Source organism: Lissotriton vulgaris, chromosome 1_1, assembly GCF_964263255.1.
Source record: "Lissotriton vulgaris chromosome 1_1, aLisVul1.2, whole genome shotgun sequence".
Lineage (NCBI taxonomy): Eukaryota > Metazoa > Chordata > Amphibia > Caudata > Salamandridae > Lissotriton > Lissotriton vulgaris.
Window position 1 is genome coordinate 1,381,983,916 of NC_141685.1, and position 20,295 is coordinate 1,382,004,210.

Sequence of the window (20,295 nt, forward strand, 5' to 3'; positions counted from 1 at the left end):
CATACAGGAACAGGAAGTGACATACAGGAACAGGAAGTGACATACAGGAACAGGAAGAAGAGGTGAAGCCATCTTGGATAGGGAAAAGAGTGAAGTGCAATAATATGGCCCCCAAGGAAGGGGGATCACCAGACGCCCACACCAAGTGAGTGTAATGTCCCAAGGTGCCTCAGGAAGCAAATGGGCAGCTTTGCAAGTATGCAGCGTGCCCGAAAACCAAGAGGCATTGCGGGTGCTTTCCGCGAAGCTGTTGAAATGGCCACGGCGGGCGGCGATGCTGTACCGCGGCACCCCCGAAGAGGAGGGAGGGGCGCCACGGGCCGCACCACAGCCAGTGAAGAGGAAATGGGTGACGCCATGGTTCGCGAGTCGGCCCGCGGCGTAACAGAGGTCCCCCTGCCAAAGCCCCGGGTTTGCCCGGAAAAAGCAGAAAAAAACATCGGACAAGAACAGGAGCGTGGACAGTTTCAGCATCCTCCCAAGTATCATCACTGAGGGGTCAGCCTTCCCAATGGACAAGGACCTGCAAACGGCCCCTAAAGAACAGAGAGTCACAGATAGCTTGGACCTCGTACTCAGGTACCTCATTGACCAAAACAGGAGGTGGATGTGAAAAAACCTTCCTATATGGATCAGAGACATAGGGTTTCAACTGAGAGGCATGAAAAACAAGTTGTATCCTCCAAGCACGTGGGAGTTGAAGTCGAAAGGACACAGGATTCACCACTTGAGTAACTTTGAATGGACCATAAAAGCGTGGTTTAAATTTACTATGTGATAACTGAAAAGGTAGAAACTTCGAGGACAGCCAGACTTTGTCATTGACTTGATATAATGGAGATTGGCAGCGATGGACATCAGGAGTGTCCTTTTTCTCCTTAGCATCTTGGAAATGGACATGAACTTTAGATCGTATGGCTCGGAGGTGGCGAATAAAGGAAGCTGCCGCTGGAACAGAGGGGCTGTCTTGCAAAACTGAAGGAAAGGTCCGAGGATGGAAACTGTATATACAAAAGAATGGTGTAGCCTTGGAATCACTATGGACCTCATTGTTGTAGGAGTATTCTGCCAATGGTAGGTAGGAGGACCAGTCGCTCTGAGTCACATTGCAATAACAGCAGAGGTATTGCTCTACTCCTTGATTTAAGTGTTCCGTTTGTCCATTGGTCTGGGGATGGAACCCAGGGGACAAAGCCACCTCAATATGAAGAGCTTTCCAAAATTTTTTCCAGAAACATGATACATACTGAGGGCCTCGATTAGATACAAACACCCATGGCAGGCCATGGAGGAGGTATATCTCCAGTATTAAGATGCTTCAGAGTTCTCTTGCAGTAGGCAATTTTTTTAAGGGCGGTGAAATTAGCCATCTTGGTGAAAGAATTTATTGTCACCATTATAACCCGGTTACCAGCAAATGAAGGCAGAGTTGAAATGCAGTCGGTGTATATTGTATGCCATGGAGCCAGTGGAACAGGTAGGGGGTGAAGCAATCCCATGGGTTTAGTATGCAATGTTTTGGCTTTGGCACAGACAGAACAAGATGATACTTAGACTTTGGGATCTTTTCTTATCAACGGCCACCAGAAAGAGTGAAGTATCAGTTCTAGAGTAGCCTTGAAATCACGATGCCCGGCCACAGGAGAATCATGACACATTTAGAGGGCCTCTAGCTTCACCTTTTGTGTGGGAAGAAATAAAGCCCTACGATGGTAGTGTGTGTCATGTTGCTTAACCTGATCTACTAGCTTCTTCCATTCTTCTTGGTTCATGGATTTATATTCATAATGAACAATGTCTAGGAAGGATTGAACCATGCCAACAATCCTTTGCGGCTCGATTATGTTCTGTTGTGGGGACATAAGTCTTCCTGGAAAACAACAAGACAGGGCGTCTGCTAAAGTGTTCTGAGATCCTGGTATATAGGAGATGACAAAGTCATACTGGCTAAAAAAGTAAGCCCACCGGGTTTGGTGGCTATTTTGGCATTGAATGTTATGATGACATTGGAGATTTCTATGGTCTGTTCTGATTTCGAAGGGTTCTTTAGTTCCCATTAAGAACTGCCTCCATTCACGGCGGGCCAGCTTCATGGCATGTAGTTCCCGTTCTAAAACAGAGTAGTTACTTTCAGAGTCTGACAGGACATGTGACAGGTAAAACACAGGATGTTCCAGTCTGTCCTCTTGTTGTTGAAGGAGGACGGCACCAACTGCTCTGCCCAACGCGTCTGTCTCCACAAAAAATGTCTTTGTTGCGTCAGGGTGTCGTAAAATGGGTGCTTGTGTGAAGGTCTTTTTTAGGGACTGGAAGGCCTGTTCGGCGGCTTCAGTCCACTGAAACCCTTGCTGGAGGTATTCCTTTTTTAACGTTTGGGATATGTAGCTGATTTGGTGAGCAAAGTGGTCAATGAATGGACGGTAAAGGTTTGCCAGACCTAGGAAACAGTGTTTCTTTAATGGTCGAAGGTGATGGCCAATCCAAAATAGCCCGTACCTTTTTAGGATCCATGGCTATTCCTGTCTTGTTGATTCGGTAACCCAAGTATTCTACCTCTGATTTGTCAAATTCACATTTTTCAGGTTTACAGAGCAGCCTATTTTGGCGTAGTCTTTCCAGGACTTGCATAACGTGCGTAAGATGTAACTCAGGAGCTGCTCAGTACATCAATATATCGTCTAGGTAGATAACCACTATTTGGTTGAGGAGGTCTGAGAACACGTTGTCCATAAACTTTTAAAAGATGGAAAGATGGACATTAGTCAGCCCAAAAGGCATAACTCGGTATTCAAAATTCCCCAACGTGTTTCAAAATGAGATTTTCCAGTCATCCCCTTTTTTGATACGAAGGAGATGATAGGCACCTATGAGATCCAACTTGGTGAACATTTGAGCCCCTCTTACCGACTCCAGTATATTCTTAATCAAGGGCAACGAATAGCCGTCTACGATGGTGACTTTATCCAAGCCTCTGAAGTCAATACATGGTCGGAGATATTTAGTCTTCTTGGGGACGAAAAAGATGGGTGCCCCGGCAGGTGATGAGGATCGAAAAATAAGGCTACTCTGGAGATTTTCCTCAAGGTATTGTCTGAGAGCCTCTCTCGGGTTCAGTGAGAGAATATACTCTTCCGATGGGTACTGTTGCTCATGGTTCCAATGGAATGGCACAGTCAAACTCCCTATGAGGAGGTAACGTAGCGTTCATAGACTTCTGAAAAATTTCAGCGTAAGTCTGGTAGTGCCTTGGTACGCCTTGGACAGAGTTAACTGAGGTACAGGCTTCCTTTCTTATCATAGGCATTACCTTAGGAGAGCAGTATTCTTCAGTGAAGTAACAGAATTGTTGACAGAAATGAGATGACCGGGAAATGGTTCTTGTGTCCCAGTTGATATACAGGTTATGTCGGATTAACTAAGGTATACCTAAGATCATGACCTGGCTGGGTGAGGCAATCAGATCAAAAGACAAATGTTCTTGGTGTTTTCCAAATGTAAGTTGTAATAACAGTGTCATGTCTTTGACTGAACCAGAAATGAGAGGAATCCCGTCCACAGTATGGACTTGTTTCGGGTTCTCTTTAGGGACATGACTAATTTGCCTCTCCTTAGCCCATGCTTCATCCAAGTACATCTCGCTGGCACCACTATCCAACAATGCTAGTATCTTCTCTTCTTCTCCATTTGGCAGCCTTACAAGTATAGGTAGACAAAAGAGAGGTGGAAGTTTCGTTTGAGGTACAGATCGAAGGGATTCCAGACCTCTCCCTTCTCACAGAGGACAGGATTCAGCGTTTTGCGACTGCCTAGGAGGGCGAGTGGGACATTTGCGAATCATGTGCCCTGAGGCGCCACAATACAGACACAGTCCATGTTTTCTTCCGTGTTCACATTCAGGCTCAGACAGGGGTCCCCTAGTTAAGCCTATCTGCATAGGTTCTTCTCCTGTGGAGGGCTGTATGTCGGACATGGGGGTTTCTATTTTACGAACGTTGGGTTACTCCGGTATGCTGTGTTCATTGAGGCGATGTTCAACCGATAATGTTAAGTCCATTAGCTCAGTCATAGTCTCAGCACGAGGAGAATGTACTAACTCATCTTTGATTTCTTCTCGCAGCCGTCTGCGAAAAAGGGTTACTAGTGTTCGTTCCACCCAAGTAGTTTCTGCCGCCAATTGCCTGAAAGGTGTGTGATGTACTGCAAGACATCCTGACTTCCTTGTTGGATGTCATACAAGACTTCTTCCGCTGATTTCTCGCAGCCGTCTGCGAAAAAGGGTTACTAGTGTTCGTTCCACACAAGTAGTTTCTGCCGCCAATTGGCTGAAAGGTGTGTGATGTACTGCAAGACATCCTGACTTCCTTGTTGGATGTCATACAAGACTTCTTCCGCTGATTTCTCCAGCCCAGGTCTTTCAAATATCCATTTAAATGACGCAGGAAAAGACGTATAATTAGAAAGCTGTGGGTCTTCTGTGGCTACCAAGGGTGTTCCCCATGCTAGGGCAGGGCCAGACAAAGCACAAATCAGGTACCTACCTTTAGTTCTATCCAAGAGAAACTGTGCTGGACGAAATGCAAAAAACATAGTCAAGGAAGCCAAGATTTCTTTCAGCGTGTTGGGACCTCCAGAGTAACTAGGAGTAGAGGCAGAGATCTTGGGTACATCGGATGCCTTGGTTGTAAGCATGTGACGTAAGGCTAAGTTTTCTTCTCGTAGATGTTGTAGTTCTTGGGCTTGTTGAACCGTCTGCACTAATGCCTGTGCTGTTTCTAGCGACCCTTTGGTAGGAGAGGACTGAAGCATCCATGCAGGTTTTTGGGTGTTGCAATCTGTTGGGTTCAGGGTCTTTCTTACCAGTCTTGAGGTGTTGGGGCGGGTCCCGGCTTTGGTTCTTGATAGTCCTGGTTTGGCCAAGATAGGGACGACTCCTTCCGGTAGCCACGGTACTGCAGACAATGCAAGTCTAAGCAGCCAGTGCCCTCCAGAAGGAGTCCCGAGAGGAAAAACCCCAGAGGGGAAAAACCTCTGATGATGATGATGAGACTCCAGGAATGAAGGAGAAGACAAGGAGCCAGAAAACACTGGAAAACCAGGAGCCCAAAAAGAAACCAGGAGAAGACTGGTAGACAAGCTGGAACAGAGGGCGCAAGGGGAATAAAGCGCCAACGGAAAGATGGAATCACCAAAAGACGAGCCACAGGACCAACAGGAGTGAGAACACACCAGCAGGAACCAACAGGAGCGAGGAAACACCACAAGGAGTGTTACAATGCAAGGAATGAAAGGTTCTGGTACCTTATATATAGAGAGAAAACAGGAAGTGACATACAGGAATAGGATGTGACATGCAGGAACAGGAAGTGACAAAATAGGAAGGAGAGGTGAAGCCATCTTGGATAGGGAAAGGAGTGAAGTGCAATAATCCCCCAAGGAAGGGGGATCACCAGATGCCCACACCAGGTGAGTGTAATGTCCCAAGGTGCCTTGGGAAGCAGCTGGGCCATTGTGCAAGTATGCGGCATGCCCAATAACCAACAGGCATCGCGGGTGCTTTCCACAACGCCATTGAAATGGCGACAGTGGGATGCAATGCTGTACCGCAGTGCCCCCGGATTGCGATTCGGCCCGCTGCGTCACACTGCTCTACTTTGCTCTTTCAGGGAGAAACCTGTATATGAAGCCAGTGCTGCCCAAGAAACATGGGAGGGTATGGGAGTGAGAGGGGGGGGGGGGGGGGGGGGGGGGGAAGTTTGGCAGCGATTTTGTGACAATGCTTAATATGCATATGCCACTTTGGATGACTGATTGTTTTATGGAGGATAGGCGATAGGTGCTGTACTGGAAAGAAAATATATACATTGACATGACGTGGGCAATTTGCAAAATGAGCACATTGCAATTGTTTGTTGTTAATGGTAATGGTGTTTCATCAAATAATCCAAATAAAAACATTTTTAAAAAAATCCCTGTCCACCAATAAAGGAAGCCCTAGAAATGCTTCTAGAACACTCATCATAGGTAAAACATGAAAATGGCACCCCAGCAATTTGTTTTTTTTATTTTTTTATTTGATGTTTTCTTCGAAATTGGCATCCCATTTAACATAAAATGTTAACTATTTGTACTGCCTGCTCTCATGCAGCAAGTCACATGCTTACTGCTTGCATGTGAGTTGGTGCACTCCCTTATTTATGGGTAGAAACAGACTCTGTGGCCACATGGGTGGAGCCACAGGGTTTGATGGTGTCAACATGCCCGCTCCCTCCTCCCACATGGCTGAGGGTACTGTGATTTGCTCCTCCCTCTGAGCATGTGGGTGAAGTGGACAAAATGTTGTGCTGGTTCCTGTAGCTCTCATATGTTTGGATTATTGGACAGTGCAGTGCCTGTACCATCGATCGCACCAAAGCGAGTACGGATTCCTTCTGCGTTACCCCTTCCACCAGTTTTTCATTATCAGTCCAAAGGAGATTCATGTATGTGGCCATTGCATTTATCTTGGTTTCAAACGTAGATTTGGTATAGAAAATTTCTTGCAAAATGGCGCCAAATTTTTTAGTACGACCCTCCAATGTTGTTTCAACAGATCTCAAAGATCCTTCAGTGGCTGAGGCTCCTTCAACAAGCATCTCCACTGATTTTCAGTTGTGCCATCCAGCAGTGGAGTTTTTAAAAATGTGAGTGAGCCTGTGGGCCTAACTCCAGTGCAAAAACCACAGTTGATGGACAGAATGCAGAACAATGTCATACATTCACCCCAGTACAGAGATCTGGGCCTAAATCCATCTTTTTTTTTGCCAGTAACCGGTCCTCGGAAGCTTGTTTCCGGTCCAGGGAAGGCATGGCTTGGCAGTTCGGGCTGGACTGTTCCCATGAGGCACAGGGTCAGACTGATTTGCATATGGCCATGTCTGAACTGGGGTGGTGTGGAGTGCAAAAAACGATGGATTTAGGCCCAGATCACTGTACTGGGGTGAATGTATGACATTGTTCTGCATTCTGTTCATCAACTGTGGTTTTTGCATTAGCCTAACTCCAGTGACATAGGGTAAAAAGGCCCTGTTCATTACTATAGAATATTACACTGCATGCTGCCACCACCATGCTTCTGCTGCTTACTACTCCTGGTGAAGGCTGTAGCCTTCCACCACTATGAGGGTAGCGCTTTGGGTGCCCCTCCCCGTCCCATAAGAGTACAATACATGAGACCGGCCTATGTCAAGATGCACACACATGGTATGTGTTCACCTAAGACAAAAAAATCAGCATTAGGGATCCCGACAACAATACAGTTGGGCACTTCAGGGCATCGGTACACATCGTTACCATACAGAGGACTCCCCCCGCCAACAAAAGCATAACCCAAAAACAAAAGACATGCGATTTCTAAAAAGCTGTATAGACAAAAATACGTTGCATACCACTAGTGTACCAGTGTTACTCTTACTGTGATAGTTACTCCCTTGGAAACACTGGAATGTTTACCCTCACAATTATTACACCTATTTCCAATTTTGATTTGATGTCTTTTCTGAATATTTTGAACTTAACTCCTTATTTGACTCCTCACAGTTAGGATGTAGGAAGTGTATCACACAGTATGGAATCTGGCCTTCTTGCTACGATGAAGGATTTAAGAAGCATCTTGGATCGGATGGAGAGGACTGTCAGCAGAGATCAAAGCAGTCTCATGCAGCCGTATTCTGTAGGCATATTGAATTTGACATCTGTAGGGATAGTCAGCTGGCTGAAGTCCTGCTTCATGGACAGAGTTCAGATGATCTCTATGTCACCTTACCACCCAGTGCCATTTACCCTAAACTGTTGCATCCCTCAGGACTTAGTATTGAGCCCCATACGATTTAATATTTATTTGTATCTGCTAGCTGCAGACGTAAGAGCCAACAGCTTCAATCTACTCTTCTAAGCTGATGATACACAAATCATTTTATCCATCCCCAAGAGAGGTTGAAGATAAGAGCTCTAATTTCTGAAGTTGCATGTCTCGAGTCACAAGCTGGATGAGGCAAAATTGCCTACAGCTTAATGGAGAAAACACTGAAATTCTGGTCTTTGGAACGGTGGCCAAGAGAACTTGATGCAACTCCACCCCTTACTAACGTGGCAAGGAATGTTGAAGTCACTTCTTACACCTCCTTAATATTCTCTAAACAAATCAGCACTGTTGCCACCTCCTGTTTTTGGATTTTAAAATCCTTGCATGATAAAGTTTTTCTTATGGCAGTTCCTTGCTGATTTATTGGAACATCCGACCTGAGCAGAGCAGTCATATCGCATTGCTCGCTCTGTGGGGCATCTAGCTTGATTCTCAAGCACTTTTAAAAATCCTTTGTATTTTGTATTTACTTCATTTTAATTTCGTTTTCCCTTGCTTTTAATAGCTGCTCCTCATACTTGCATTTTAATTGTCAAACCACCGCGCTTTGCGGGTCCTGGGTCCTTTAGTTGCTGACCCTCGGCAGTTGGGAAGTTCGGCGGCCATATTGGGTGAGGGGAAGGACGCTGGGCGCGTAGTACACGCTCTAGCGCCTAAGGACGCTCGACCTCCTCTTAAGGAAGTCATGCTGACACGCAGCGGTCACGCGCTGCGGGAACGCCGGGGTCACGCCAGAGTCCAGCCCGTCAGCGCCCGTCCGCGTAGAGGACGGGCTGCAGGACGGCCTGCATACTGATATTTCGCACTCCGGCTCAGGTTGGTTAACTCCTAATCTCCCTGCCAAGCGCTTAACGTATTCTGCCTCTATTCTCAGATCTTTGCGTCCCCACACACCCGCCTCCTGTACGTCTTGTACTTTACCTACTCATTATTTCACATGTGCTGGCTGTGGCTTTTCCACCGGCAAAATGTTGCTTTCCAAGACACAAACCACTAAAGCGCATCACCGGGGTAGAAGGAAGCCTACTAAAAAACTTTTGACCTCCCTTCCTCTCCAATTTTGGAGTATTAATTGTAGATCGCTCCCCCAAAAATAAAATCAATCTATTTGACTTCATAAATGATGAGTCGCCAGACGCATTGTTTTTGACTGAGACCTGGCTCCACGAAAGCTCTGGACCTGACATTGCCATAGCTGTTCCTAACAACTATGTGATAGTACGTCAGGACAGGGCTATCGGGAAGGGCGGGGGGATTGCTATTATTTTGAAAAATATCTACCAATGTAAGTTGGAGTCGTTTCCCCTCTCTGGATGTGAGGCAGCACTTTTTAAATTAATGATTTGTCCTCAACGCTTTCTGGTCTTCTGATATATCGCCCTCCAGGCTATGCTGGACCTTGGATATCGTCGTTGGCTGATACCATATCTCCCGTGCTTCTTAAAACGGCTAATTTCACCATTCTTGGTGACTTAAATATCCATCTTGAAGACATTGAAGGCACGCTCAGTCAGTCGTTACTGTCTGACCTTGAAGTTTTTAATCTTTTACTTCGAAACTCTGGGGCTACCCACTCTGCTGGTCAACTGTTAGATCCAATTATCTCTAATTTACCTTACGATTGGTCCCAAAAGGCCCGCCCACTAGAATGGTCTGACCATTTTGCAGTACATTTCATGCTACCTCTCCCTTTAACCAATTTTAAGCACTGTGTTGGTAAGAGTAAGCCTTCCTATCGGTGGGATAAGCTTAATCTGGTGGCATTCAATCAACATCCTACTGATTCTACTCCGAGTCCGGATAGCTCTGGAGTTGAATCTAATGCTGCAGTTTCCCAATGGTTAAGGGATGCTGTAATCGCATCCTCCCCTCCTTTATCTAACAACCACAGATCCCTTCATCCTCCCGCACCTTGGTTCTCTGAAGATTTAAAATCACAACGAGCCAAGTGCAAGGTTTTGGAAAGGAAATGGAGGCTTTCCTACTCCATCTCTAGTAAGGTAGCTTACAAAGCAGCATTAAAGAGCTACCATGGTAATTGTAAATTGGCCAAGGCCACCTTTACGGCATCTACGATAACTCAGGCACAGAATTGTCCACGGACTCTCTTTGCAGTAGTGAAGAAGCTAACAGGAGCAGACACTACACCTTCTCCTCCGGCTCTGGATAAACCACAGTGTGATGCCATTGCAGATTTCTTTATTTCTAAGGTGGAGCGTATTCATGAATCTTTGAATACCTCCCCATCACCTGTTCATCCCTTACCGGTGACTACTTTTAGCAGTCCTCTTCCTCCCCCCTCAATATATATTCACGACTGGCTACTGTTCGATGACACCACTTTTCTACCGTGCCTGAACAGTATTAAGTCAGGCTCCCCTCGGGACCCTGTTCCTATGAAAATTCTAAAACAGTTGGACCTTGAGCGTAGGAGAGTCCTGATGAGACTCTTAAATACATCTCACACAGAGTCCCTGGTGGCGCAGGAGTGAAAGCATGCCATGGTTGTTCCCTTGCTGAAAAAGACCGGAGCGGACACCTCTAACCTATCCAACTTCAGGCCCATATCCATGCTGCCTGCATGTTCCAAAATCTTGGAACGACATGTGAACACTCAGCTTATTTCGTTTGTCGAGAACGTGGGATATCTTCATCCGTCCCAATCCGGGTTTCGCGCACACTATTCCACTGAATCCGCTCTCCTCTGGGTGACGGAGAGGCTTCGGCACGGTATCGATCGCGGGGAAATCTTTGCACTCATCCTTTTGGATTTGAGTGCAGCGTTCGATACCGTGTCTCATTCCATTCTTCTTGACTCTCTCCGCTCACTTGGTGTTTTGCTGGATCTGCGCTGGCCTGGATTGCCTCCTTTTTAGGTGAGCGCACCTTTCAGGTGTTTGACAGAAGCTGAATCTGCTGTCTATTCATCGGCACACGGCGTCCCCCAGGGGTCGATTCTTAGCTCTCTGCTGTTTAATATCTATATCAGACCCCTTGCTACCATCGTGGAGGATGCCGGGTTGACGATTTATTCGTACGCCGATGACACGCAGATCGTGTTCTCTCTTTCCAGCAGTGAGGGTCATGAGGTCTCCGCCTTGAAATCTGGCCTGTCACGAGTTGCTGCTTGGATGCACGACCATCTGCTCAAGCTCAACGGTGACAAGACCGAGGTCATTATCCTGGGCAAGAATAAAGATCTGTGGGGCCCTAGGCACTGGCCCAGTGACATGGGTCCTCTGCCGAAGCCAACCCCTGTCGCCCGCAACCTTGGCTTCCTCATAGATGATAGGCTTTCTATGAGACAGCAGGTAACAAAGGTCGCTGCAATCTGTTTTTCTACCTTAAAATGGTTGCAGAAGATCCTATGGATGCTGCCTTGCTCCACTCGTCCAGGCCCTTGTGATTTCTCGTATTGATTATGGGAATGCGCTCTATCTTGGGGCCGATAAGGCCACCATAAACAAGCTCCAAGTGGTGCAAAATTCGTCAGCTCGTTTGTTGTGTAATGTTCCTCGGAGATCCTCCGCAGCTCAGGCTTTACGTGACCTTCATTGGCTCAAAGCCTCGAACCGCGTAAAATTTAAAACTTTATGCCTCCTCTTCAAAATTAGGCAGGGCTCTGCACCAAAATACCTGCAGGACCTGGTTCAAGTCTATAAGCCTGGTCGGACTTTAAGATCTTCCAGTAGTGGCGATTTCTTTGTCCCCAGAATCAAACTGGCCAAAATGGGCGGCCGCTCGTTTTCTTATCTTGGCCCAAAGATGTGGAATGCTCTTCCGCCGGCTCTGAAAGCTGAGACTGATCTTCTCCCCTTTCGTAAAAAACTGAAGAGCCTTTTATTCAATTAATTTTCTGCATTGTATGTTCTGTTTGGGCCTTCTGCTTGTTTTCTTTCTTTTATCTATCTCTGGCGCCGGGAAACCCATTGAGGGTAGCTGCGCGCAATACAAGTTCAAATAAAAATAAAAATAAAAATGTAATCTAACGATTCCGCAATATATTCCAAACAGGTTACAAACAGTACAAATTGCAGCAGGTGGATTACATTTTTGGGGGAATTACAAGCATCATTTTGTTAAACAGCATCTGACAGCCCTGTATTTTATTCAAGACACTTTGCTGTGCGCACAAAGTAGTTCACCATAAAAAGCACTCCCTACCTGGCCCACAAATTTACCACCGAAGTGCCCGCTTGCAGTTTATGATGTGCAACGGGACATTTACTGGTTGTCCCAAAAATCTTGTAGAGTCAATTGTGAGTTTGAATTTTGTCCTATTTTGCAGCCAAACTTCAGAACTATTTACCTTTCCAACAAATATCATTGACCAATAACAATCGCTTTAGGATAAATATTAAAACTTGTTTATTTCAAATGAACTTCTAGTTTCTCTAACCAGCATTGCTGTATCTTTAGCACCTGAGTGCCTTTTAAGAAGCAGTGCCCTGCAGTTCTAATGTTGTGAGATTGTGCTTCAGGGTAGATTAAAACTCACTAGGAGAGGGGCAAGCACAGATCTCATGATAAAGAGAATTTCAGTGATGGGAGACAGAAGACAGTGACCGCAATCCTGATACGGCACAAGGAGGTTTAGGTGTTTTCAATAGGTTCCAGTTGGCAGAACGTTCATAACATTAGGGGTTAACAGGTCATGTTTTTTAGCTAAGAGGCCCTCAGCTTCATGACTAAGGGAAGTGATGGGTGTGAGCCTGAACAAGAAAAATAGGGTTCAGGTACCAATAAAAAGAACCTTGTTGAATGGGGTGTAGGAATAGTGAAGGAGGTCAATGAGCAGACTGATTTAATACTCAAGTTTATAGAGCCATTTATTTGGTACCTTCGAGGTACAGAAACATGTTTAGTACTTGGCACAGTGTTTCATTTGTGGGGTAGTAATAAAAAAATCCATATGCACCAAAAAGTTGAAGAGCACATAAAGATTTCTTTCAGAGGAGGGTGAAGTCGTACTATTGGGGTGAAAAGTGGGCAAAACTTGGTAGAAGGATGGGTGCAAAAGAGGATGTAAAAAGAGACTTTGGGGCCATTAAATGTCAAATGGTGGTGAAGGAACTGGCAAGGCATAATTGGGAGTAGGTATATAAGGTAGAACATTAGAAGAATGAAAAGGAGAAATCAAAAGAAAGGAAATAGGAGCAGTCCTTGGTCTGGCCCTTAAAGGAACCCAAATGATAGAATGGTTAGTGGTGAGCTTTTGACATCTCTAAATAAAGAGACTAAGCAACCAGGGACATAATAGGAAAGCCACTGCAGAGGAGAGGCCAAAGGCCAATAGTACAGAAGGAAGAAAGCAATGAAGAGAGATGTCCAGTGTCAAATACTGCAGAAAGATAAGTAGATATGAAGATAGAAGATTGTACTGTTGCTGAGAAGGGGAGATCAAGTGATTTCAGTTGAATGATGGGCACCGCAGCCCAACTAGAAGTGGTAAAAGGTATGTTAGAAGAGAGAGTGCTTTGTAGCGACTTGTTTGAAAAATAGATATTACTGTATCTAGGATAGTAGACAATAGAGGCGGTGGAATGTTAGTGGTATTTTTTAATAAAGGTAGTACAACATCACAGATGAAACGGAGTTAAGAACCAGGTAACGAGGAATGACAGTCTAAAGGAATTAAGCACAGAACTGCATTTGAAGGAAAACCAAAGTGTTTAATAGTCTGTGGCCTGATGTGGGAAGAAGGTTTATTGTGTGCTGAAGAGGTTAGATGATTCGCATGATGGGCTAGTGGATGTGAAAATGAGAATCCACGAAATTGTTTAGGTAGTAAAGAAGTCAAATAAACTTGTGGAGTGAGATTGGGGTGTGAAAGAGCTCAAGAGGTAGTGGGGCAGTGACTTAACTAGAGGCAGCATGTCTAATAGTGGAGATCTTGTAGCAGAAGTATGGGGTAAAACCACTGTCTAAGAATGAAGATGGAGTTATAATTGTGTGTGGAGGTGTGAATACATTATTGTATGTGCGAGACATTGAGAAGGGGACCATAATGAGGAAATAATGTTTTGAAAGAAGGTGGACTTGGCATTATCTAATGTTAGAGAAAAGGAGTTCAAAGTTTATCTATCACTGTTAGGTTTTTCTGGAGTATTATGTTTATGCTAATTGCAAATGATTGCCCTAGTCTAGTATTAAGTAAGCAAATGTCAAGTGTAATCCAAGGTTGAGAAATTCGAGTAGTTGGAGAGGATATGACAATGTGTACCTTACACAAATGAATTTTAAAAGATTTTGTGGAAATGGTCATAGGACATGAAGTGAAGTTGAGTAAATACGGTTGTTATAGACTATGCAGGAAACTAGGGAGAGTATTATGAGCATGCGTTCATTTTAAAACAGTAGAAGAGGTGAGGCACTATGCATGGGTCCAACACAGGACATAAACACACACCAGGTATGTTTACATAGAACAAACATGCATTGTCAATGGGATAGAAGAGGTTACGCTCCAATATTTTGGATGACTTTTGTATATTTAACATTTTATTACACAGGTAACTGAAGAGTAATGAAAAAGTAAGGTCAATAAAAGTGAAGCTAGTCCAGGAGGAACAGGTCACTTGATACCTGCCAATGAATGCCGGTAACTTCCTGGCTTTGGAGTGTTATGGCAGATACACATTACGCTGGGTCACAGAAGAGAATCTCTAGAACCCATAGAGGTAAAACTACCTTTGTTCCAATTACCAAGGAAAAAGAGTAACAAACACCATCCAAACAAGCGCCAGGAGAGTGCCCACTTATGTTGCTTCCAGGTGCACTTCCTCCATTGTGTGAGTGCACACAAGGTGAACTTGTACACCTGTGCTAACTGCTCATTTTGCAAAGCCAGCACTGCATCTCGGCCTACGCTGTTGGATTTGGTGTTTTCATTTTTACATTTTCCCATACTGTGCAATCAGTGATGACACCTCTACATTTTGTTTCCTTTGTCTACACACTCCAGAAGCTAACCAGAAGCTGATAGATACACTGCTAAAATCCTTTGCACTTAATGAGCTGTTATGTTATCTGGAATTTATAGAGCGGGTGGCTACTCCCAGGAGCGTCCCGGCAGGGAGATAAAAAGACCACAACAACAACAGACAGAGATCCGCCCTTGCCGCCGAGCCGGAAAGGCCTAGACCTGGAAAAGCCACGCTTTCAGATTCTGCCTAAAAGTTAGGAGGTCCAGGATCTGTCGCAGTGGGGGAGTGAGACTATTCCAATGTCGAGATGCTACTGCTTGGAAAGATCTTCCCCCAACCCGGGAAAGCATGACCTTCAGGGTCATGCTAAGTCCTTCATTGAATCTAAGCTTGCGCCCCTTGTGGCCTTACGTCTGCACATGAGAGAACTCTAACAAGATGTAGCTTAAAGGTAGCAGTACCTTTGGAATTCTAGTCCTTATTGTCTTGCCAGAAATAGTGAAGAAACCTCCTGATGAAAATCTGATCCTAATAACTGTCCACCCCTCGCAAAGGGTTTATGTGATGTATTGCCTTTTACATTCTTGCTCTTCCCTAACCTGAAGGCCGTGCTTCTCTTCTTTGGGCGATGTACCTTTAGTAGAACCATATTCCATCCCTCATTAGAGTTGTCCCTTTTTACATGTTGCAAAGCTCATTTACTCATATCTATCTCACCTCTGTTAGATGCCTTCCTTCAAACATCCCTTTGACACCCCCTGCCCTATCCAGACAGCTACCAGACCACGGCAAGCCTTCTTTGAGCCCAGTTACAGGAGCCGTCCGCTCACTAAGTGGGCCCAGTAGCACACCAGGCCGCCAAGATCCTCGCCCTAAATTATGAGAGCGCCCGTAGGCGCGCGGGGGGGGGGAAATTACGAGGACGGCCTGGGCGGACTCTTGGATCCCTCGGAGTGTGGCTCCCTCGCACAGCGCCGGGTGGCCGGCTTGACCCCGGAAACAGAAAGCTGCTTGTTCCTTATCCCCAACACTGTGCATACCACTGGCCTAATTTTCCGGTGCCGCCTGCGACTCAATCAATCAATCAATCAGTGACATTTATAGAGCGCACTACATACCCGTAGGGTCTCAAGGCGCTGGGGGTGGGGGGGGGGGGGGGGGGTGCCGGAACAGCTTCTTCCTGAAGGAGAGGTGGTCTTGGGTCAGGCGCAGGTCGGTCGGGGGAGGGAGTTCCAGGTCTTGGCGGCCAGGTAGGAGAAGGACCTTCCTCCTGTAGTCGCTCTTCGGATGCGGGGGACGGCGGCGAGGGCGTGGTTGGCTGATCGGAGGTGGCGTTTGGGAGCGTAGAAGTTGATTCGGCTGTCGGGACCCACGTGGAGGTCGGCCTGGCCGTTGAGGACTGCTCTCCCTGCAGGCACTTGGTAAGAACGCACCCCCTGCAGCTGCACTGGGAGAGGGCTTTTTCAGACTAGCATAAGGCTGCCCTTCAATTTCGGCGATCACTGGGCATGTGGCATCCTTGGCATTGGGAGAGGGACTGGTGACACAGGACCTGCTTGGCCCACCCTGATTTGGTCCTAACTTCACATCACCTCGCTGTGGCAAAACCTGAAGCGACGGCTACATGCAGTGCCGAGACCTGGTGGGGCCAACGGTATCGGTAGTAAGTATCTGTCTTTGCTCCTGAGACCTATTCAGTGGTCGGTACAGAGGCTCCACGCTGGTTCATAGCGGAGGCGCGCGGCTCACGCGGCGCGCCAAGTGCCCACACGGAGCTACTGTATCAGCACCTTCTTGGCCCCGCTGCGGTTTCGGACGTCTTGACCCTACTCTGCAGCGCACCTGGGAGTGTCAGAAGAGCATGTCCACCGCCAGGACAAAGAAAGTGAAACCTTTGAATGACATCTTTGGTCGTTTGCAATCTATCCCTAACATGGCTTCCACAGCTTCAGAGGCAGAGGCCTTAAAGCACCCGGCAAACCCCGGGGATGAACCCAAAACAAAGGCATTCTTGGAGTCGCTGTTCCTCACCCTCAGGGAAGATCTGCAATCTGAGACACTGGCGCTTACGCGATGCGTTGCTCCATCATGCCTCCACAGTTGAACAAATTAAGACCGCCATTACAAAGTACCTCGCCCTCAACGCCAACCCAAACACCTCTTTAGTGACACAGTGAGCAGCACTAAACGCAGTCATACGGGGGGAATTCATAGCCATTTCCACAGCCAGCAACCTGGAACGTAGTCGTTAAAGGGCCGAGCTCTCCCAACGGGTCGCGGAGCTGGAGCAGATGCACCAGCGGACCAGTGCCTCTAGGGCCTGGCGCCAATTGTGTGTAGAGCGGAAGCAACTTGCAGCATTAGACCAGGACAGGGCCGAATATGCGGCACTCCGCCTCCGCCACTCATACTACACGAGGGCAATAGGTGCGACCTTTTATAAAACATTCTGTACCCAGGTGGCCCCTTTCTTAAAGGACTTATTCAACACCTTTGCACAAACTGGGGACATTCCAGAAGAGATGCTTGAAGCTTCGTAGTGGTCATCCCAAAACCCGGGAAGGACAAAACATCCTGCAGCGCATACAGGCCGATCTCCCTCCTTAACATAGACATTAAACTCTACACTAGCATATTAGCGACCCTTCTAGCTCCCTATATGTCCCAACTAGTTGAGCCGGATCAACAAGAGGAACACCCCATACAATGGTCAACATCCTCGATCCCGTACCTGGTAATTCAATTAGGTCCTACCATTCAAGCCACAACCGACACCAACTACTCTATACTCCGTGCTCACAACCATAAGGAATTAGGACAATGGAAACACTATACTCTCTCCTGGCTAGGCAGGATAGCGGACATTAAGATGACCATCCTTCCCCAGATCTTGTATCTTTTTCAGACCCTCCCCCTTCGCCCTCCCTCTAGCTGGATTCAACAAACTCAATCAGACTTAGCACATTTTATTAGGCAGGGTCGCAAGCCCCAGTTTAAACATGCAATAGCGATCCTTCCATCGGAGAGGGTAGGGGTCCCTGATCTACAGCTCTATTTTTGTGCCTCACAGATTCGATATTTAGTGGAATGGCATCGCCTAGAATCGGAGAAGCACTGGTTGTTCCAAGATCAGGCTGTGGCAGCCATGTCCTTGCAAGGTGTCCCATTCCTCTGCAAGCCACATAGGCCACCCAATCTCTATGCATCATACATCACCAGCACAATTATGGAGTCCTAGGACCGCACTAACACCGCCCATGCTCTGACTTCCTATCCTTCCCCCCTCACGCCACTGTTCAATAATCCAGAATTCCAACCCGGCATGGATACTAAGGCCTTCACCGCCTGGCGCTCCACTCCATGTCGGTCCTTGGGCCACCTCTTCGACTTAGAAGGGATCATCCTATTTCCACAACTCAAGACATATTACGGCATCCCTGAATCAGAACGCCTGCCCAACTACAGCTCAGGCACTGGGCACTTCAACCGCACATCAAACCTGGAGCCCAGCGCCTTTTGATCCCTTATGAGAAATGGCTCATCACCCATACATCCGATAAGAATCATCTCCGACCTATATAAACAGTTATTAACAACCTCTACACATACATATAACACTAGTCAAGCAAGATGGGAACGGGACCTGGGAAGGACGCTTAGTCACAAGGAATGGGATGGTATATATCATAGGGCCCGACACTCAGCATACCCCACAGGACTCACTGAGATACTAACTAAGATAGCTACTTTCTGGTATTATACGCCAGAGCACTTACACCGCTTTGATTCCTGACAGAGTGCCCTTTGCTGGAGGGGTTGTGGGGAGGTGGGCACCCTAGTACATCTCCTCTGGGGCTGTGACCATATCCAATCATACTGGTCCCAAGTGCTCAATGAGATAGGCACTCATTTCAAGAAGCAGCTCCCGAGATTTCCTGCATACATTCTCCTGGGCTTACCTAACCCCATAACATATCCGCTAAAATCCTGTAGGGGCCGATTGATTGCCATCGCACTGGGCGCAGCGGCACAGAATATCCCGGTACACTGGTGCTCTGCCTAGCTTCCAACACACTCTGGATGGCTACAGAGACTCTTTCTGGTACTATGGATGGAAAGCTAACCCTCACATTAGCTGGCAAGGGGTCTGATTTCCCAGAGTAGTGGCGACCCTTCCTGACCTTACTGATAACAGAGTTCAGAGAACTGACATGCCCTCAATACCTCAGACTTCTTCGTCTTTCCGACAAACAGCTCCCACAAGATGGTTCCTCGCGACACAGTTCGCCACCATGTTGAATCCTAGAGTATTTCCCCCTTTTCCCTCTTTTCTAGTGGGAAAGGGGCAGGGTAGGGGGTGGTAATGTGGGTTACCAGTTGTCTGTTGTGTTTTTCCCATTCCCCTCTTATTGTTTACTCCCACAGGCCCGCTCCGCTCATATTACCTTGGTAATGCTATTTTCTGCGACACTTGTTGTCTATATTGCACTGTTTCCACGGAGCTGGGTGTCTGGTTTCCTCTGTCGTTTTGAAAATTAATAAAAGATTCAAACCATAAAAAGGGTGGTCTTGTGAGGCAACAGGATGCAGGGGGCATAAGGATAGGAAAGAGAAGATGTAGAGTAGGAATAAGGAAGAGACAGAGAAAATACTTCATCTGAAGCACGGCAAAGCAAGGTAAGACATTAGGTAGTGCAAGACCTAAATGCTTCTAGGCAGGAAAAACACAAAAATTGTTAGGAAAGTAAGCAAATCAGGAGCAGAGAATTGGGATAGGCAAGACATCCGTTCAACCATGAGCAAGGAGCTGACCAAAACCCACTCTAAACATATGTATTATAACCATTAGTTCTGGTCTCATTGCAAAGACCTCAAAAAGGGAAGAAGTCCTTACCAATGAGGAGAGGAGATATTTCCCTGCTGTTCTTTGTTTTCGGCCAGACTCCTTTTTCCAGTAGTGTTTTAACATTTTCTGCACAACCAGCCGTGGCTGCCAGCGTTAGCGGGGTTTCACCATCATTGGTCTTCTGCTCCCAGATAGTTTTATTTGATGCTGTACAGAAGAGACAGACCACAGTGACTTGTGCATGGATGCCAAAGGATTATTTGCAGAAGCATATAGAGACAATTTTTTGTTTCCATTAAAAAAAAGCCTAAATGAACCAACAGTAATGCATGAACTGGCTAAATAAAAAACAGAACAAATAAAGTATCTTTAACATATGAAGCCCACCATCAGAAAGCCAATAGGTCTGACTCTTGCTAAAGTTTGCAATGATGACTAAGTCATTCACACTGCAACTACTCTTTCAGTGTGAATAACTTAGTGGGGTCATTTATCAATTGGTGGACTGACTGCCTATCCACAAAGGAAGCAGATGCCCCACAGTAACACTCCTGTTATACTTGCAGTTCCCAGACCTGGTTGAATCGGTTTCATTCAACATGTTGATGCAATGATATGAGCAA

At 46.4% G+C, this 20,295-nt stretch overlaps 1 protein-coding gene across 1 annotated transcript in view; it reads right to left on the bottom strand.

Annotated features, from left to right (window-relative positions):
- ASB15 (ankyrin repeat and SOCS box containing 15) overlaps positions 1 to 20,295 on the bottom strand; it is a 178,886-nt gene that overhangs the window by 97,310 nt on the left and 61,281 nt on the right. Inside the window, 1 exon segment of the mRNA XM_086929604.1 lies at positions 19,721 to 19,879. Coding sequence (XP_086785730.1) covers positions 19,721 to 19,879 — 159 coding nt within the window.